Below are 20,154 nucleotides of genomic sequence, written 5' to 3' on the forward strand. Positions count from 1 at the left end.
CTATGCTAAGAAGTCTTGTGATAGAAAATTGTGAGGGTCTGAAGTCTCTACCTTGTGATGACAACACTTACTCATATCTCGTTGAGTTACATATAAAAAATTTGTGAAAGTCTCGACTCTCTGCCTGAGGGAATCATGCACTACAATTCCATTAGTGCCAAGAACACTTGTCTTCTTGAAGTCTTGAAGATCGAGCAATGTTCATCTCTAAAGTCCTTTCCAAATGGGAAACTATCTTCCACCCTCAAGCAACTTGAGATTTCAGATGGCATGGAATTAGAGTCAATTTCAGAAAGGATGATGCATAATACCATGCTTGAATATTTGTCAATTGATTGTGATCCATATCTGAAAATCCTACCAGAATGCCTACATAACCTCACATTTCTCAGCATAGGTGATTGTCCAGGATTAGAGTCATTTCCAGAGAGAGGCTTGCCGATGCCAAACCTCAAAACCCTTCTCATTGGCTTTTTGTGAGAATCTCAAGTTCCTGCCCAATCGAATGCAGAACCTTAAGTCTTTTGAATATCTTAGTATAGCTTTTTGTCCAGGCCTGGTGTTCTTTCCAGAAGGGGGTTTGGCTCCAAACCTAAAATACCTTAAGATCGATAATTGCGAGAATCTGAAGGCGCCCCTTTCTGAATGGGGCTTCCACAGACTTACCTCTCTTTCATCATTAAGCATTTGGTGTGTTCTTCCAGGAATGGTTTCCCTCTCAGATTATGAGTGTCTTCTTCCTACATCTCTTACTGACCTTGAGATCCATGGACTGGAATCCCTAGCCTCCCCGGCTCTCCAAAACCTCAACTCTATGAAACAGCTGTATATCACACGTTGTCCTAAGCTCTGGTCCTTAAGTTTGCCTCCAACACTTGCAAGCCTTAACATCAGCGAGTGTCCCATACTAAAAGAAAGGTGCTTAAAGGAAAAAGGAGAGCATTGGCCCAACATTGCTGACTTCCCCAACGTAAGAATAGATCATGAACTGATCCATTGAAGTATAATCAGTTGAGATTGAAATGCATTTCCGGGGTCATGGAAAAGAATGGGAAGCAGAATCCTGTTCAGCCATATACTCACATTATTCAATCAGGTAAGCATATTCACAACTCACTATCATTTTTCATATTAATATGTTGTTTTTGGTCCTTTGTTTCACTCTCTAGATTATATATATGTTTATCTTTTTCTCAACCTCACCATTTACTTTTTCATATTTGATTAGGTGAAGGGCTTGTTGTATAATCAGGGAAGGTTTGTGCTGAATAAAAGATAGTTAATGGATTATACAACTTGCATATGCAATTAGATACTTGGTATAAATAACATAACTTTTTGTAAATATTCACTGTCATGACATTAAAATCTTTTGGAGCAGAATGATGTGAGATCCTACCAAATCGATTGCTCCCAAATTTCCATCTGAACCTCACTTATCTTACCTACTCTCATGTAACCATAAACTAAAACTATGTATAAACTATCTTGAAAGAGCTTGTTTCTATTAATAATGATTTAGTGAAGTTTTCACTAAATTTGTTCAGCTAATTTAACCAGTGTTGACTGTAAATTCAGATGGATTCTACTTGATGGGGATGTAGCAGTTAGTTCACCAGGTGATGAAAAAATAACAGATGATCTATTCCCTTGACGGTTACTTGGCTTTGACGACAATTATTGATTGGGGTTTTCCACCATGTTTTTGTTTCTGTTGTTGCTCTCTACCTCAGTTTAACTAACGTGAGCATCATAGGCTTCTAATATTCTATTGAATCCAACTACAATTTTATGTTTAAATAATAGTACAAAATCAAAGTCACAAACTATCTTGTGTTGCTTATGCCATTGGCTTTCACTTCTGATATGCTGCTTAAAAAAATTTCTTCTCAACATGCAGGAAGGGAAAAACCAGTGGGGATGAAGTAAAAAATTTACTAATCACGATTGTTGTATGCTCTTGATCCCAGAATCAGGTGACTGCTCAACTTTCTCATTTTGAGTGAACCTGATAAATGATTCATAAATTGATATGCTTAAATTTTTTTTTCTCTATCTGCTTTGTAACCCTGACAGCTCATTTTTTCATTCTTTTGGCACAATGAATCCAAAATTTCCCTATCCTAAGTGCAGCCTATTCATATGCTGGTATGTTCTTAAAGCAACAGTACATGATGTCTTATTTTTCTTTTCTTGTCAAGTAATACAGATAGGTTTCTCTATTTAAGTTGATATACTTTGATCACCAATGGTATTATCGAGGCTCGTGGTTTTACATATACTATTATGATAAAGTGACAACAGAGTTGCATGCATGTTTGAGGTCAATATATAATAAGCAGATTTATTATTATTGGAGTTATTTTTGGGATTTTAGCTCAAGCTCTGAGGGTTGTGGATAAAGGCTTTCACATAAGATATAAATATGTACAGACAATGTCATCCCTACACAGATAAATAGCCATTCATTTATGAGTTGAGTTTATATTGAAATTTATGAAGCAGAGACTACCACAATCCGATTAAGAGATCTTGTAAGCTTGATTTTCCCATTTTGATGCAATTTGAGTATTCTTCTACATATAGGTGCTTCCTCTAACATAAGGATTATTTGTCTACTACTTGTTTTTCATATACTGAATTGTCACAAAGGTCAGTATGTGATCGTGCAGGTCTCCTCTCATGGATTTGGCACCGCCTAGCATCATTCTGGGTCCTGATTTTTTGACAAGCTTTATAGTCCGAGTTGGTTGCTGTTGAGTATCCAGTTGTGGTTGCCTTTTCAGATGAAGAGTTCCTGCTTCTTGCTCCTATAAACTTTGATAGATGTCCTTAGTCATGATTGTCTGCTGATTTAATTTCTTGCTCCAGAACCACTTCTCTTGCAATGCTATTGATCTCAAGTTACCTTTTTGCCAAAAGAAGGTAATCAGGAATTGTCCTAAAGTAGAAGATCACCTCAAGCTTGCCTTTACCTCTACTCTCAGCTATGATTGAATTATATGAATTGAAACTGGATTTCATTTTCCCTTCTGAACAAAAATTTAGGCAGAAATCACTCATCTCTCTTTCTTTTTTTCTTAAGCCAGATATTCTGGTCTATTCTAAATACACAGCCATATTTTCAGTGGCCCAATACCATTTTTTTCTTTTGTATATTAATGGAGATTTCTCAGACACAAAGGAAGGAAAAAAAAATGTGAATAGGATGGTCTATTCACAGGACTGTATGTATTGACATCAATAGCAGATTATGGTTTATATTTTCTTCTTTTTCAGTAGACTTGATAGGTTCCCCTGCTGTATAAGTTGATATGTTTCCATTTGATTTTTCGATTTACAGAGACATGCATGGTTGGCATTCAGTCATCCTTTGCAGTATCATGGGCTCCTGAAGTCAGATTTCTATAGTTCCAAACATCACTGAGAGGCTTCTGCAAGGTCAATTGGACTCATCGTACTTTCAGTGCAAATGCTAAGAGAGGTAAGGAAGGGGATTGTCTTTTTCAGATTTTGTGGGGTTATTTTCTATTTTTATTTAACTAATTATTTTTGTTTTGGTGCCTTTGAACCGTCTGAGTGTGGCTGAGAAGTGCTCAAACCTTAGCAGATGAAAATTGACGGGTATGAGGGTGTGCTATACAAAAACTGCAACAAGCCTACAGGAGTTGCTTGGAGTTTGGAATACATGAAAAGCGAATCCTGCCCGGTCTATTGATATGTATGAAATATTGCCCAGTCTGATTTCATAGGATTGTCCTTCATTAGGGACTCTAAACTTATTTATCCTATTCAAATTCCATTGTAGTAGATGTCTCTTCAGGCTTAGCATTTCCAAGCTTGAGTGACTTGGAAGTATCCTTTGTAATGACAAATTAAGCTTATAAAATTTAAAGACATGTACTTGTATCATCAATCTTCACTGTCTTAAATATTAGATTGGAGTATCGGTTGTGAAATTCAATTGATATTTTCAATCTCTTCTCTTCCATATAAGAAATAAGCCAACCTATTAATTTTGCCATCTTTCCCTTCTAAATTATAGCCGGCAAGATTCTAATTCAATTTAGTTTGGGATAAAAACAACTGCAGGCTGTACATAAGATTTCAATATTAATACCATATCCATGGATTGACATCAACAAGCCACTTCCTTGCTTTCAACCTTATCTGGGTTATAGATAAGAGAATCTTGATTTGCTGTCTTTTCTTTTTAATTATCAACATTTGGTTATAGAATAGAGAATCTTGATTTGCTGTCCTTTTTTTTAATTAAAATAATGTTAACTAGGTGAGATTTAAGAACACTCTCAAAGCTTGATTGGAGCATCTCATCCAGCCAAAATCCAGAATTTGATTGAAGGCATGATCATTTTAAGAATTTGCTTGAGCTTTCACAAAGTCACAGCATAAAATCAATCCCTTCTACCTCTGTAATTCTGGTTCTGTGTTGTTTCTCTCTGTTTTGTTTTCCATTATTCCTTTGTTTCCTTCAAAGAAACATGGCTTTTGTTGGAGAGGCGTTTCTATCTGCTTTCATTCAGAAGCTGGTGGACATGTTGGCCTCGCCTGAGCTATGGAAGTTTGCATGTCAAGGGCAAGTCCATGCTAGGCTCAAGATGTGGGAGAAAATATTAAGAAAGATCTATGCAGTTCTCCATGATGCAGAGGAGAAGCAAGCGACAAACCCATTGGTGAAAATCTGGCTAGCCGAACTCAGAGACTTGGCCTATGATGCGGAGGACATCCTGGACGAGTTTGGGATTGAAGCTCTGCAGCGAAAGCTGTCATTGGCAGAACCTCAACCTTGCACTAGCACAGTACGCAGCCTCATTTCTTCTTTATCTACTAGTTTCAGTCCAACTGCTGTTAGGTATAATTCCACTATGGATTCCAAGATAGAGGAGATCACTGCCAGATTACAAGATATTTCTTCCCAAAAAAATGATTTCTGTTTGAGAGAGAATGCTGAAGGAATATCCAACAGAAAGAGAAAAAGACTGCCCACCACTTCTTTGGTAGTTGAATCATGTGTTTATGGTAGAGAAACAGATAAAGAGGCCATACTTGACATGCTGCTCAAGGATGAACCAAGTGAAAATGAAGCCTGTGTAATTTCTATCGTTGGCATGGGAGGCATCGGCAAGACCACTCTTGCCCAACTTGCATACAATGATGAGAAAGTGAAGGATTGTTTTGATATGAAAGCTTGGGTTTGTGTTTCTGATGATTTTGATGTTATGAAGATAACCAAAACTATTCTCGAGTCGATTGCTTCTAGTACTGATCATGGTGTCAATGATTTAAATTTGCTTCAAGTTGCTCTCAAGGAAAAGGTGTCTGGGAAGAAATTTCTGTTTGTCTTAGATGACCTTTGGAATGAAAGATGCATTGAATGGGATAGTTTATGCTCACCTTTAAGAGCTGGTGCTAGAGGTAGTAAGCTGATCATAACCACTCGGAACATGAGTGTTGTTTCAGTCACTAGAGCTTATTCTATTCATCCCCTAAAGGAGTTGTCACGTAATGATTGTCTATCTGTGTTTTTTCAGCAAGCACTAGGGACGACAAATTTGGATTCCTATCCACAGCTGAAAGTAATTGGGGAGGAAATAGTGAAGAAGTGTAAAGGCTTGCCTTTGGCTGCAAAGTCCTTAGGAGGCATGTTGCGCATGAAGCTGAACCAAGATACATGGATAGATATCTTAGAAAACAAGATATGGGATTTACCAGAAGAAAAAAGCGGCATTCTTCCAGCTCTCAAATTAAGCTACCATCATCTCCCTTCCCATTTGAAGCGGTGTTTTGCTTATTGCTCAATGTTTCCAAAGAGTTATGAATTTCAGAAAGGTGAATTAATCTTGTTATGGATGGCAGAAGGTCTTTTGCAACATGTTAAAGGAAAGAGGCAGATGGAGGACATAGGCTCTGAATATTTTTCTGAGTTATTATCAAGATCATTTTTTCAACCATCAAGTGACAATTCATCCCGATTTGTGATGCATGACTTAATTAATGATCTGGCTCAATCTGTTGGAGGAGAAATATGTTTTCATTTGGATGATAAGTTGGAAAATGATCTGCAACATCCCATTTCGGAAAAAGTTCGTCACTTGTCATTCAGTCGTAAGTACCATGAAGTGTTTAAGAGATTTGAAACTTTTGACAGGATTAAGAATTTACGAACATTATTAGCATTGCCAATCACTGATAATCTCAAGAGCTGCATGTCAGCTAAGGTTTTACATGATCTGTTAATGGAAAGGAGATGCTTACAGGTGCTATCTTTAACTGGTTATCGCATAAATGAACTTCCAAGTTCATTCAGTAACTAGAAACATCTATGATATCTCAATTTGTCTGATACTTCAATTAAACAATTACCAAACTTGGTAAGCAATCTCTACAATTTGCAAGTACTGCTACTACGCAATTGCAAGAGTCTTACTATGTTGCCTGAAGGCATGGGAAACCTGATCAACCTTCGACATCTTGATATCACTGGTACAATACGACTACAGGAGATGCCTCCACGAATGGGCAATTTAACAAATTTACAAACATTATCTAAGTTTATTGTGGGCAAGGGTAGCAGATCAGGCATAGAAGAATTGAAGAACTTGTGCCATCTACGAGGAGAGATTTGCATTTCAGGTTTGCATAATGTGGGAAATATTCGAGCAGCAATTGATGCCAACTTAAAGAACAAAACCAATATTGAAGAGCTGATGATGGCATGGAGAAGTGATTTTGATGGTTTACCAAATGAGAGGAATGAAATGGATGTGCTAGAGTTCCTGCAACCTCATAAAAATCTGAAAAAGCTCACAGTTGAATTCTATGGTGGAGCAAAATTCCCGAGTTGGATAGGGGATGCCTCCTTCTCAACATTGGTGCGGCTAAATCTCAAAACTTGCAGAAACATCACATCACTGCCATCACTTGGCAGACTATCCTCACTCAAAGATTTGTGGATTGGAGGTATGAGGAAAGTTAAAACCATAGGCATTGAGTTTTGTGGGGAGGTTTCACATTCTGCTAAGCCTTTTCAATCCTTGAAATCTCTCAGTTTTGAGGATATGGAAGAATGGGAGGATTGGTCCTTTCCAAATGTGGTGGAGGATGTTGAAGGATTATTTCCTTGCCTTCTTGAGCTTACAATACAGAACTGTCCAAAATTGATTGGAAAATTATCAAGCTTGCTGCCTTCCCTATTAGAACTCAGAATTTCTAATTGTCCAGCATTGAAGGTTCCACTTCCAAGGCTTGTATCTGTTTGTGGCCTAAATGTAAAAGAATGTAGTGAGGCTGTGTTGAGAGGTGGGTTTGATGCTGCCGCCATCACCATGCTAAAGATCAGAAAAATCTCGAGATTGACTTGCCTGAGAATTGGATTTATGCAATCCTCAGCAGCCTTGGAAAGTTTGGTGATAAAAGACTGTAGTGAGCTGACATCTCTATGGGAGGAGCCAGAGCTTCCTTTCAATCTTAATTGCTTGAAAATTGGATACTGTGCTAACCTGGAGAAGTTGCCGAATAGATTCCAAAGTCTGACATCTCTTGGAGAGTTGAAAATAGAGCATTGCCCCAGATTGGTGTCATTTCCAGAGACAGGTTTGCCACCAATACTAAGACGTCTTGTGTTGAGATTTTGTGAGGGTCTGAAGTCATTGCCTCATAACTACACCTCATGTGCCCTTGAATACTTGGAGATATTGATGTGTTCGTCTCTGATCTGCTTTCCAAAAGGTGAGCTACCCACTACTCTCAAGGAAATGAGCATCGCCAACTGTGAAAATCTAGTCTCCCTACCAGAAGGAATGATGCAACAGAGATTCAGCTACTCCAACAACACTTGTTGTCTTCATGTCTTGATCATAATAAATTGTCCCTCTCTCAAATCCTTTCCAAGAGGCAAGTTACCCTCCACCCTAGTGCGACTTGTGATTACGAATTGTACAAAATTGGAGGTAATTTCAAAGAAGATGTTGCACAAGGACATGGCACTTGAAGAATTGTCAATTTCTAATTTTCCAGGTCTAGAGTGCCTTCTGCAAGGAAACTTGCCAACCAACCTAAGACAACTTATTATTGGTGTTTGTGAAAATCTCAAATCCCTGCCTCATCAAATGCAAAACCTCACATCTCTTCGAGATCTAACTATAAACTATTGTAGGGGTTTGGTATCCTTTCCAGTGGGGGGCTTGGCTCCAAACCTAGCATCACTGCAGATTGAGGGATGTGAGAATCTAAAGACTCCCATATCTGAATGGGGCCTCCACAGACTCAACTCTCTTTCCTCATTGACCATTTCTAATATGTTTCCAGATATGGTTTCCTTTTCGGATGATGAGTGTTATCTTCCTACATCTCTGACCTCCCTTTCCATCTGGGGAATGGAATCCCTAGCCTCTCTAGCTCTCCAAAACCTCACCTCTGTTCAACACCTACATGTCTCATTTTGCACTAAACTCTGTTCCTTAGTGCTGCCTCCTACACTTGCAAGTCTTGAAATCAAGGACTGTCCGATACTAAAAGAAAGGTGCCTGAAGGACAAAGGAGAAGATTGGCCCAAGATTTCCCACATCCCGAATCTGCTAATAGATTTCAAACACATCCATTGAAATGCATCTTGTCCAGTCCTTCCATTATTCAATCAGGTACAACCCACTACCACTTTTGATCATATTCATTCAATTTTCTGTTCTTTGTTTTCAATCATCATATTTATAGGACTTGTGATCAAGCTCAATCCGTGTTGTCCAGGTCTGCTGTCTTCTAGAGAGGGTGGATTTGGCCCCAAGTTTTAGCATCATTTGGGTTTGAGTTTTAGTTTTGGTGGTTGATTTCCCTTTGAGATGAAGAGGTCCTGCTTCTTGTTCCTGTAACTTTGACAGGAGGCTTCTTTTGAGTTCCTACAATTTGTAATCCTCAGTTCCCTGCCTTCAATTCTCTGATATTGTTTGTTATGTAATGGATTAGAGTCCTCAAGCTACAAATAGGCAATGCTTGTAAGTAACAAAGTCTCTAGCTTTCGGGTATGTACATTCTCAAAATTCACTCATTTTCCATTATACTTTATCAACCCTATCACATTAGACATTTCCAGGAAAAATGATATAAAAAATAAATATAAATTATGGTTAATTTTACTCCGTTCCTTTAAGATTTTGGCTACGTACACCTAACCCTCGTTGATTTGAATTGATGAATAGTCCCATTAGTAGTGCTTTTAGAAAGCACTTCCAACATAAAAAATAAAAAACATTTTTAAAGAAAAATCATACATTTGGCAAAATTTAAAAGGCATTTTTTCGGAGAAACATTGCATCGATGATTTTCCCAAAAGTACCTCTAGAAAGACACTTTCACTAAGAATACTTTTAATATAAGATAAGCAAATGGATAACATATCATATTCCATGTTTGATTGATGATAGGATATATTATCCATCCATTTTTTTATATCTCTTTTACATAGGATATGTTAATCCACTATAAGAGTACCATATATCATAAATTTATTTTTTATCAATTTTTATTTTTTATATTACTTATTTTGTAAAATAAAAATTTTTAGTATAAAATTAAATTTATTGTTAAAAAAATAATTATAAAATATATTGTAAAATAATATTAATATAAGTAATTATTTATAAAATTTAAATATTTTAATCACAAATATTTTTAAATGTAAGAGAAATTTCATATTTTTTAAATGTAAAAAATTAGAATGTAATACAATATTTATTTTAAACATTGAAAAATAATACATATTTTATTTTTTATTAATTTTATAAACTAAATAGAAGTATAACATAACAGATTTCATTAAATATTTTACCTTAAGATATTACGTGCATTGGATCTCATATCCAACTATAAATCATATTCAATTATATGTATTTCCTACTCAATGAAAGATAATATCCTAAAATATACATATTTTATCTTATTAGACATATCTCATCCATCAAAGGTAGTCTAAAAGTACTTCGAATAAAAACAATATTAAACACACTCGAAATTTCAAATCAATCAAAATTAAATGTGTTTAACCAAAACCTTAAAAAAGTGGATGAAATTAATTCTTATACATTATTAGAAGTACTATTCAAATTGCTCAAGCTAAATAAAGAAATTTATCTAGACAAATTTGTTCTGTAATTATTACTCAAGTAATATTAACACTCATAGACATGAAAAACCCATTAACACAACACTTATATGTTAAACCCGTTAACACCATTCTAATCTATTAAATCTATTAACATGATTCTAATCCATTTGATCTATTAACACAACTTTATTTAACTTATTTAAAATTTATTAATATATTATCTTAAAATATTTTTTTAATTATTTTAACTTTCAAGTTTTAATTTTTACATCTTAATTAATTAAATTAATTTTAATTACAAATTGTTCACGATAAAAAAAAATATAAATATTAAAAATTAAAATTTTCATTTTACACTTATTTATTATTTTATTTAATATTTTGATTATAAAATAAATTCTATTTTTAACTAAGTATATAAAATTTTATCATTAAAAAATATTTTAAATTTGTATAATTTTATAATATATGAAATTAATAAATTTATAAAAGTTAAATGGACTAGGCCATCTCGAAATTATAAAAGGGGAATTATTTAAACATGTATTATTCATAAAATATAGATAAATTCATAACCCAAAAAAAGTCACTTTCATTACATTTTGGAAAAAATAATTTTCATTTCATGCACTAGAATCATAACTTTGTACATGTTTTCAAGAATGTCCTCCAACCAGCTAAAAGTGGGCTACCACCTATATAAGACAAGCCGAGGTACACTTGATTGGACCTAGCTATTATATCACTCATAACAACTTCAACGTTTACATCAAACATGTCACTAGAGATAGTAACATAGTTTTTACCTAAAAGTAACAATGTTAATAACTAAAAGTATCATTATAGATAGAAGGATATACTAGCCTATTTATCACTCATCACCATTTCGGTTTCTACATCAAACATGTCACTGGAAATGTAACATTGTTTTTACTTAAAAATAACAATGTAGATAGTAAGATGTACTAAGCCTATTAAGTTTTTTTATTGCCATTGTTATGATTTTGACATCGATTATTAAATAATATATCAAAAAAATATATACATAATGTATTTTTTAAAAACATTATTTATTAAAATAAAAATAATTTTAATGGTTTACTTTTTAATTAAACAAAATTGTACTTTTTTACATATTTAATAAAAAAATATTAGTTTTTTTTTTAATATCAATGTATTATGATGGGAATTGTGAATTTATATTTAAAATTTTAATGCAAACATTTTTATAATTTTAATTTTACATACCTTTAAATATTGCTTTTAAAATTAAATACTCTTAAAGAATGATTACATATAATATTAAAATAAAAATTTAATAAAAAAATAAAAAACATAATGAACAAATGAATTGTACTTTTAAAGAATAAAGTTTGCTTTTTAAATTGAGTAGATTTTTCAAAATAGGAAAAAAAAAAAGATGAGAATTATTTTACAAAATTAATTAAAATCAAAGTATTTTAAAAAACTTAATTAATGTAAAATTAATTTAATTCAGTGAGAAGGTGGGAATGGGGCGGCTAAAAAAAAAAGAGGGGAGGCAGGTAGATGGGCACCACGACAATGAACCAAATAACCAATACAAATATTAGTCCGGTCTGTCTGGGCCCTCACCGCCGCCGATAGGTAGACTCGTCACTCCTCCATTGACCACCATACAAATCCAACCCCTTTTTTCGATCCAACAAAAGTTGTACTCAACATTTTCTGCTTTAGCTTTCTCCTTTGATCAGCTGTTGTTGTTGGGATCTCATGGCTTTTGTTGGAGAGGCTATTCTTTCTGCTCTCTTTGAGACGTTGTTTTTCAAGTTGGCCTCCTCTGATCTGCTCAAGTTCGCACGCCAAGAGCAGGTCCACGCGGAGCTCAAGAAATGGGAGAAGATATTGCTAAAGATCCATGCAGTGCTGGATGATGCGGAGGAGAAGCAGATGACGGACCGATTGGTGAAGATATGGCTGGACGAGCTCAGAGACCTGGCTTACGATGTGGAGGACATCTTGGACGAGTTCGGCACCGAAGCTCTGCGACGCAAATTGATGGCGGAAACTGAACCAAGCACAAGTATGGTATGCAGCCTCATCCCATCTTGTTGTACTAGCTTCAATCCAAGTACTGTTAGGTTTAATGTTAAAATGGGGTCCAAGATAGAGGAGATCACAGCCAGATTACAGGAGATTTCTGGACAGAAAAATGATCTCCATTTAAGGGAGAATGCTGGAGGGAGCTCCTATACGATGAAATCAAGACTGCCCACTACTTCCTTGGTGGATGAATCGCGTGTTTATGGTAGGGAAACAGACAAAGAAGCCATTCTCAACCTGTTGCTCAAGGATGAACCGAGTGATGATGAAGTTTGCGTGATTCCTATTGTCGGTATGGGAGGTATCGGCAAGACAACTCTCGCTCAGCTTGCGTTTAACGACTGCAAAGTGAAGGATCATTTTGATTTGAGAGCTTGGGTTTGTGTTTCCGATGATTTTGATGTTGTGAGGGTAACCAAAACCATTCTACAATCGGTTTCTTTGGATACCCATGATGTCAATGATCTCAATTTGCTTCAGGTCATGTTGAAGGAGAAGCTTTCTGGGAACAAGTTTCTTCTTGTCTTGGACGATGTTTGGAATGAGAATTGTGAAGAATGGGATATTCTGTGCTCTCCCATGCGAGCCGGGGCACCAGGCAGTAAAGTTATTATCACAACTCGCAATAAAGGGGTTGCATCAGTTGCAGGAACCGGCTCAGCCTATCCTCTACAGGAGCTGTCACATGGTGATTGCTTATCCTTATTTACCCAGCAAGCATTGGGGACAAGAAGCTTTGAAGCTCACCCACATCTCAAAGAACTTGGCGAGGAAATAGTCAGAAGGTGCAAAGGATTGCCTTTAGCAGCCAAGGCCCTTGGAGGCATGTTGCGGAATGAAGTAAATTATGATGCATGGGTAAATATATTGAAAAGCAAGATATGGGATTTACCCCAAGAGAAAAGTAGTGTTCTTCCAGCTCTCAAACTAAGCTACCATCATCTTCCCTCTAATTTGAAGCGTTGCTTTGCTTATTGCTCGATATTTCCAAAGGATTATGAGTTCGATAAGGATGAATTGATCCTATTGTGGATGGCAGAAGGCTTTTTGCAGCAAACGAAGGGGGAGGATCAACCGGAGGACTTGGGTGCTAAATACTTTTGCGATTTATTATCTAGGTCATTTTTTCAACAATCAAGTTACAATTCATCCAAATTTGTGATGCATGACCTCATCAATGATTTGGCTCACTTTGTTGCGGGAGAATTATGTTTTAATTTGGACGATAAGTTGGAGAATAATGAGATATTTACAAGTTTTGAGAAGGCTCGTCATTCATCATTCAATCGTCAAAGTCATGAGGTGCTCAAAAAATTCGAAACCTTTTACAGGGTGAAATTTTTACGAACATTGATTGCACTACCAATTAATGCATTATCTCCATCTAACTTCATATCACCTAAGGTGATACATGACCTTCTAATACAGAAAAGCTGTTTGAGAGTGCTATCATTAAGTGGCTATCGCATTAGTGAGCTGCCCAATTCTATTGGTGATCTGAGACATCTACGGTATCTCAATCTATCATACTCGTCAATAAAAAGGTTACCAGATTCAATAGTTCATCTTTACAATTTGCAAACATTGATATTACGTGATTGCTACAGACTCACTGAGTTGCCTATAGAAATTGGAAATCTACTTAATCTTCGACATCTTGATATTACCGACACAAGTCAGCTGCTAGAGATGCCTTCCCAAATAGGAAGCCTTACAAATTTGCAAACGTTATCTAAGTTTATTGTGGGTAGTGGTAGCAGTTTGGGAATACGAGAATTGAGGAATTTGTTGTATCTTCAAGGAAAGCTTTCCATTTCAGGTCTGCATAATGTGGTGAATGTTCAAGATGCAAAAGATGCCAATTTAGCAGATAAGCAGAACATCAAAGAGTTGACGATGGAATGGAGTAATGATTTCCGTAATGCACGAAATGAAACAGAGGAAATGCATGTTCTGGAGTCGCTACAACCTCATAGAAATCTGAAAAAGCTCATGGTTGCGTTTTATGGCGGATCACAATTACCATGTTGGATAAAGGAGCCCTCATGTCCAATGATGACTCACTTGATTCTCAAAAATTGCAAAATGTGCACATCACTGCCATCTCTTGGTCGACTACCCTTACTGAAAGACTTGCATATTGAAGGCCTGAGTAAAATTATGATCATAAGTTTGGAGTTCTATGGGGAGAGCGTGAAGCCTTTTCCATCCTTGGAGTTTCTGAAATTTGAGAATATGCCAAAATGGAAAACTTGGTCTTTTCCTGATGTGGATGAAGAACCCGAATTATTTCCATGTCTTCGTGAGCTTACAATAAGGAAATGTCCAAAGTTAGATAAAGGGTTACCCAATTTGCCTTCCCTAGTAACTCTTGACATCTTCGAATGTCCAAATTTGGCGGTTCCTTTTTCAAGATTTGCATCTCTTCGCAAACTAAACGCAGAAGAATGCGATAAGATGATATTGAGAAGTGGGGTAGATGACAGTGGCCTAACATCTTGGTGGAGAGATGGATTTGGATTAGAAAACCTCCGTTGTCTTGAAAGTGCAGTGATTGGACGGTGTCACTGGATTGTATCCCTGGAGGAGCAAAGGCTGCCCTGCAATCTTAAAATTTTGAAAATAAAAGACTGTGCTAACCTGGACAGGCTACCAAATGGACTGCGAAGTGTGGAGGAGTTGTCCATAGAGAGGTGCCCCAAACTGGTTTCATTTCTAGAGATGGGGTTCTCACCAATGCTAAGATATCTGTTGGTAAGGGACTGTCCATCTCTCATTTGCTTTCCAAAAGGTGAGCTGCCTCCTGCGCTTAAGCATTTGGAGATTCATCATTGTAAGAATCTAACATCTCTACCAGAGGGGACCATGCACCATAATTCCAACAACACTTGTTGTCTTCAAGTCTTGATTATACGTAATTGTTCGTCTCTCACATCCTTCCCCGAAGGCAAGTTACCCTCCACCCTGAAGCGACTGGAGATCAGGAATTGCTTGAAAATGGAGCAAATTTCAGAAAACATGCTGCAAAACAATGAGGCTCTTGAAGAATTGTGGATTTCTGACTGTCCAGGTCTAGAGTCCTTTATAGAAAGAGGCTTGCCTACCCCCAATCTCAGACAGCTTAAGATTGTCAATTGTAAGAATCTCAAGTCCCTACCTCCTCAAATCCAAAACCTCACATCTCTTCGAGCTCTGAGCATGTGGGATTGTCCAGGTGTGGTGTCCTTTCCAGTAGGGGGTTTGGCCCCCAACCTAACAGTACTTGAAATCTGTGATTGTGAGAATCTGAAGATGCCCATGTCAGAGTGGGGCCTCCACTCCCTCACCTATCTTTTACGCTTATTGATCAGGGATGTTCTCCCAGATATGGTTTCCCTTTCAGATAGTGAGTGTCTTTTTCCTCCATCTCTGAGCTCCCTTTCCATCTCCCATATGGAATCCCTTGCCTTTCTGAATCTCCAAAGCCTTATCTGTTTAAAAGAGCTAAGTTTCCGTGGATGCCCTAAGCTCCAGTACTTAGGGCTGCCCGCAACAGTTGTAAGTCTTCAAATCAAGGACTGTCCTATGCTAAAAGAAAGGTGCTTAAAGGAGAAAGGGGAATATTGGCCCAACATTGCCCACATACCCTGCATTCAAATAGATGGCTCATACATCCACTAACTATCACAAGTTCAGATCGAAATTCATTTCTTGAAGCTGAAACATGGAACCAAAAATCATTCAATTCTATGCCATCCTTACTTCCAATCAGGTATGGGCCTTCACATTATTAACACTATTTTCTGCTAATTATCTGACTACCATGGAATTTCTATTGAAATAAATTGACAGGGAGGTGTCTTTTGGCAGCAGGAACTGGCTTATGGCTTCAAACCTTTTTCTCTTCAAGATTGTCTTATCGTTGATCTCTCCAAAGCTCATGTAAGCATTGGACAGTTCTATCTTTACTGATTCAGTTCATGTTGCAATTGAAAAAAAAAAAACTATTTATCTTGAAAGAGTCCATCTCTACTAGTAGTTATTTTTTGACATTGAGATGGCCTCTTACTTTTTCAGGGGGGTTTCCTGTGAAATACAAGATGGGAATGGAACAGGCAGTGCATGGGATAAAAGAAGTTTCCTTTGATAAATAGGTGGCTCTGGCAGTAGTGAAGCAGTTATTAATCAGTGATTTCCCTTGAATAAATATTACAGAATTCAACTAAAACCGAATATGTACTCCTGCCCCACTTAATTGGCTTGTTCTTATATGTTTCAGATGAAGGAACCATGGCTGCTGGTATTATATCCCACCTTTGCTGCATGATGACCCCTAAATTGTTGCGTTTGTCTGATCAAGATAATCCAAATTCCTTGCATGCAATTGCATCGCCCATTCATCCTTTTGATTCTATCTCCATACTCAAATGAAAGCAAAGACCAGTCTTTCCTCCTTATTTTCAATTAGGTATTGCCTGCCCATTCAAAATACACAGCTCCAAATTTCATTGACCCAACATCGGTTTCTCTGTTAGATAATTATGGAAATGTCTTCTTCACATCCAGGAAAGAAGAATGAAGCAGATGAAATCCAAGATTTCTCAATCATTACTGTGGTCCATTCAAATATGGCAGTATACATGTTCTTGATCACAGTGGTAGATGTTTCTTTTCTTTCTTTATTTATTTCCTTTATTTATTTTTTATCTTTTTATTTTTTTGGACTAAACATGATAGAGAAGAAAAAATTGCAAGTGAAATCAAAATTTTCCTAATGATAAGTTTGCATCATATTCAAGTTTTGGTGTGTTCTTGGCCCCAAAAGTTCTTTCATTTGTGATTTCACTACCATGTGTATTTAAGCTGATGGCCTAACGTTTGTTCTTACATCTTGTTTCTTATGTTGCTCTTATCCTCCAGTCCACTTACTCATAATTTTTCGAAATGGAAGAGACTAGGCTGACATTCTGTCATCTTTTGCAGTATCATGGACCCTCACTTCTCACGGCTGGTTCAAACCATGGCTCCTGGAGTAAAGAAACAAAAGCAGTTTGTCTCAAACTCTGGTAAGACATGTTTTCGTTTTTAAGTTCCTTATAGCATCTTCTCTTTTTAATTATAGAACCATATCCAAAGCCTTAAACATGCTGTTTATTACCAAGTCCAATGCATATTTTGATGTTTTAAGGTAATAGTGCAGTATCTCAAGAGCATTTCCTTAATCTAATTCAAAAGAATTGAGGCCATCAAGAGTGGATTTGTTCATGGTTCTGAATTTTTAAATCCTTTTGTTACGGCCCCCTAATATCAGTTTGTATCACGGAGAATGCCACCATATCTTTAGATCTATAGATCACAGAGTCAGGGTTCAGAGCAGTGGAGCTACAGAGCTTTATCTCTACCAGGGTTCTGGTCTAAAGCCCTGGTGCCTTTTGCCAGAGGAAGGGCAACTTCCTGCAATGTCTCCGTCTCTGACTCTAGCAATCCAGAGCTCCATTTTCTAATACAATTATTCATTGAAGTTAAAGAAGAAGATTGGCCTGCCCTATGTTCTGCATATCCCCATATAGGGATAGATAGCTTTTCATATCTGAATAAGGTTTGGCTCAAATGTTACTTGTCCTTCATAAAAAACAAAGCAGAGACCAGACTATCATTTTCCACTAAGGTATTCCCATAATATTCCAACATACAACTTTTGTAAGCTTGATGCAAATCAGTACCTTTAAAATCATTAGATTTTTCTTCATCACATGTAGAAAGTAGAAACATGGAAGAAAGAAATGCAGACACAATTGGAGACCCCCTAACAATAGCTGCAGCTTTTAGTGGAAGGGTTTGTCCACTCATTTCCATATATAGTGCTATATCATCAGCATATTTTTTCATTTATCAACTTGTGATAAAGCTCAATTCATTTTGTCCAGGTCTGCTGTCTTCTATGGAGGGTGGGGATGGCCCCAAGCTTAGCATCATTTTGGGTTCAAGGTTTTGAGATACTCGAGACACTCCATCATTGAGCCTTCATTTTGTGGTGGATTTTGAGATTGATTTCCTCTTCAGATGAAGATCTCCTGCTTCTTGTTCCTATAACTTTGACCAAGGCTTCTATTGAATTTCTATAATTTTCATTCCTTGGCTTCTTCAAGTCTCCAAACCACACCTCCCTTGCAATTCTACTGGTTTCAAACTGCCCACTCTGCTCCTTTTGCCAATGAACGGGCTGCCTGAAATTCTCTGATCAATGCCTGAAATCAAGACATGTCATGTTCTTAAACAAAGGTGCCCGAAGATTGGTCCCAGACTGCCTGCATCCTCTACATTCAGCTACATGACTTGATGGACTATATGAGGAGACTGAATTCTATTTTCCATTCTGAGATATGGAAGCAAAGACCACTCTTCTCTCCCTTTCTTCGGCTAGGCATGTATAAGGATCCACTCCTTCTCATTTAGATATTGTTAGCTCTAGTTCAATGAACTCTCATGGCTTTAGAAAGTGTCTGCCTATTTAGCACCCACTTTCATTAGCATGATATTTTATGTCTCAATGGGAATTTCTTCTCTACATATAGAAGGAAATGATCAAGGCAAATGAAATCCAACAAATTTCATAATCACAGCACAGCCTAGTAAAACATTATGTTATTGACCTCGACAATAGATGGAAGTTTTCTTTTTCTTTCGAAGTAAAACTCAAAGGCTCTCTTCGTTTCCATTTCTTTCTTTTTTTCTACTTGGCAAGTTACAATTATGAGCAGATAGATCTCCATACTAGGGTCATCGACTCTAATATTATTTATAACTATTGGCTTTAAATCTAATGAGATCTCATGGGTTTGAAATGCATTTACATAAGTCCATTATTTATTTTCCTTTTCGATCTTTTTATTTTTATTTTTTTTGCAGTTACAAGCAAACAAGTTCCCATGCCAGGGTGATTGACTCTGATATTGATTATAATTATTAGTTTTGAACCCAATGGGCTCTCATCATTTCGAAATGCATTTGCACATGTTAAAAAAAATAAAATAAAATAAAATAAAATAAAAAATTCTAGCTTGTAGATATCATGTTTATGAGAAGTAAAATATTAGGGTCTAAATATTTCATTAATTTGTGGAATCTAGGAATAAATGTGAGCATTTCCCCCATCTTGATGGTTGATTTCTATGTCCATGTAGATCCTTAAAAAATATATGTACATTTTTAACAAAAACTTGTAAATTATTCTTGAATATTGATTGGTTTATAAGTTTGTTTGCTACAACTTTTAAATAAAATGATTGCATACCTATATAGCTAATTCCAAAGCATTTGTAATGCCTATTGAAAAGTCTACAATTTATTTTAACCTCTAAATTATATAGTTGCTAAAGTCATTTCCCAAGCCTCGTTTAATATGAATAACTATCAAAATCTTAATTGAAAGAGATGTGTGACTTTATATTACAATATTGACAATGATTGTCTTCAATACTCCCTTCTTTCAATTAAATTTTGTAAACAATGGCGACATCCCCACAAAGCATAAACATTGACTATTAATAAATAAAAATTCAAATCATGGACTAGAAATAAAGAATTTTGAAATAATCATATACTCTACATGAATAGAGGAGTACAAATTACAATTTTACAATTGCAATTACTTCATTAACTTCACTTATGTCAGTTGTATGACCAATTTGAAATAGGTCATACATAATAACTCAATTGTAGTCTAGATTGTAGATATCAAATTCATATTATGTAATTATTGGGATAAAGCCTTAGAAGGCATGATATGATGTAACAGTTTTAGATTCATTAATAAATTTATTTATTTATATTTGTTGTTTTCCTTCTTTATCTCTTACGCCCATGTCACTTGTATGATACATGACTTTGATGCATTAAAAGTTGTATAAAATATTCAAGCTATGGATTCCTTGTAAGATGATAAGTAATTTGCAGTCAATTCATAGATTTAG

The 20,154-nt window shown here is 36.1% G+C and overlaps 2 protein-coding genes and 1 long non-coding RNA gene across 10 annotated transcripts; all 3 read left to right on the forward strand.

The window, feature by feature from the left end:
- The first annotated feature begins 102 nt into the window (after positions 1 to 102).
- LOC109123772 (uncharacterized) lies at positions 103 to 3,478 on the forward strand. Of its 2 annotated transcripts, XR_009467480.1 has the most exons (5): positions 103 to 1,096; positions 1,579 to 1,743; positions 1,901 to 1,976; positions 2,673 to 2,925; positions 3,344 to 3,478. It is a non-coding gene; the product is annotated as an uncharacterized LOC109123772 (long non-coding RNA). The 2 variants fall into 2 exon arrangements; XR_002031620.2 differs by having other exon boundaries at positions 1,901 to 2,925.
- Positions 3,479 to 4,826: 1,348 nt separating this feature from the next.
- LOC100256694 (putative disease resistance RPP13-like protein 1) lies at positions 4,827 to 6,335 on the forward strand. Its single transcript, XM_019224095.2, has one exon. It carries the CDS (start codon positions 4,887 to 4,889, stop codon positions 6,333 to 6,335), a length of 1,449 nt encoding a protein of 482 aa, XP_019079640.2. The 5' UTR covers positions 4,827 to 4,886.
- Positions 6,336 to 11,738: 5,403 nt separating this feature from the next.
- On the forward strand, positions 11,739 to 18,801 carry LOC100251564 (putative disease resistance RPP13-like protein 1). Of its 7 annotated transcripts, none has more exons than XM_010660856.3 (7): positions 11,739 to 15,953; positions 16,052 to 16,123; positions 16,259 to 16,649; positions 16,748 to 16,839; positions 17,165 to 17,247; positions 17,941 to 18,017; positions 18,109 to 18,801. In XM_010660856.3, exon 1 carries the CDS (start codon positions 11,873 to 11,875, stop codon positions 15,860 to 15,862), a length of 3,990 nt encoding a protein of 1,329 aa, XP_010659158.1. In that variant the 5' UTR covers positions 11,739 to 11,872; the 3' UTR covers positions 15,863 to 15,953; positions 16,052 to 16,123; positions 16,259 to 16,649; positions 16,748 to 16,839; positions 17,165 to 17,247; positions 17,941 to 18,017; positions 18,109 to 18,801. The 7 variants fall into 7 exon arrangements, with proteins under 7 accessions (XP_010659158.1, XP_010659157.1, XP_010659156.1 ...); XM_010660855.3 differs by lacking the exon at positions 17,941 to 18,017 and having other exon boundaries at positions 16,259 to 16,369; positions 16,461 to 16,649; XM_010660854.3 differs by lacking the exon at positions 17,941 to 18,017 and having other exon boundaries at positions 16,259 to 16,358; positions 16,461 to 16,649.
- Positions 18,802 to 20,154: the final 1,353 nt, after the last annotated feature.

The sequence above is a fragment of the Vitis vinifera genome, chromosome 13 (genome assembly GCF_030704535.1).
Source record: "Vitis vinifera cultivar Pinot Noir 40024 chromosome 13, ASM3070453v1".
NCBI lineage: Eukaryota > Viridiplantae > Streptophyta > Magnoliopsida > Vitales > Vitaceae > Vitis > Vitis vinifera.

What these genes read in the sequence shown, in the direction of transcription:
- LOC100251564 (XM_010660853.3), top strand. Translation starts at nt 11,873, where the DNA reads ATGGCTTTTGTTGGAGAGGCTATTCTTTCTGCTCTCTTTGAGACGTTG.
- LOC100256694 (XM_019224095.2), top strand. Translation starts at nt 4,887, where the DNA reads ATGGATTCCAAGATAGAGGAGATCACTGCCAGATTACAAGATATTTCT.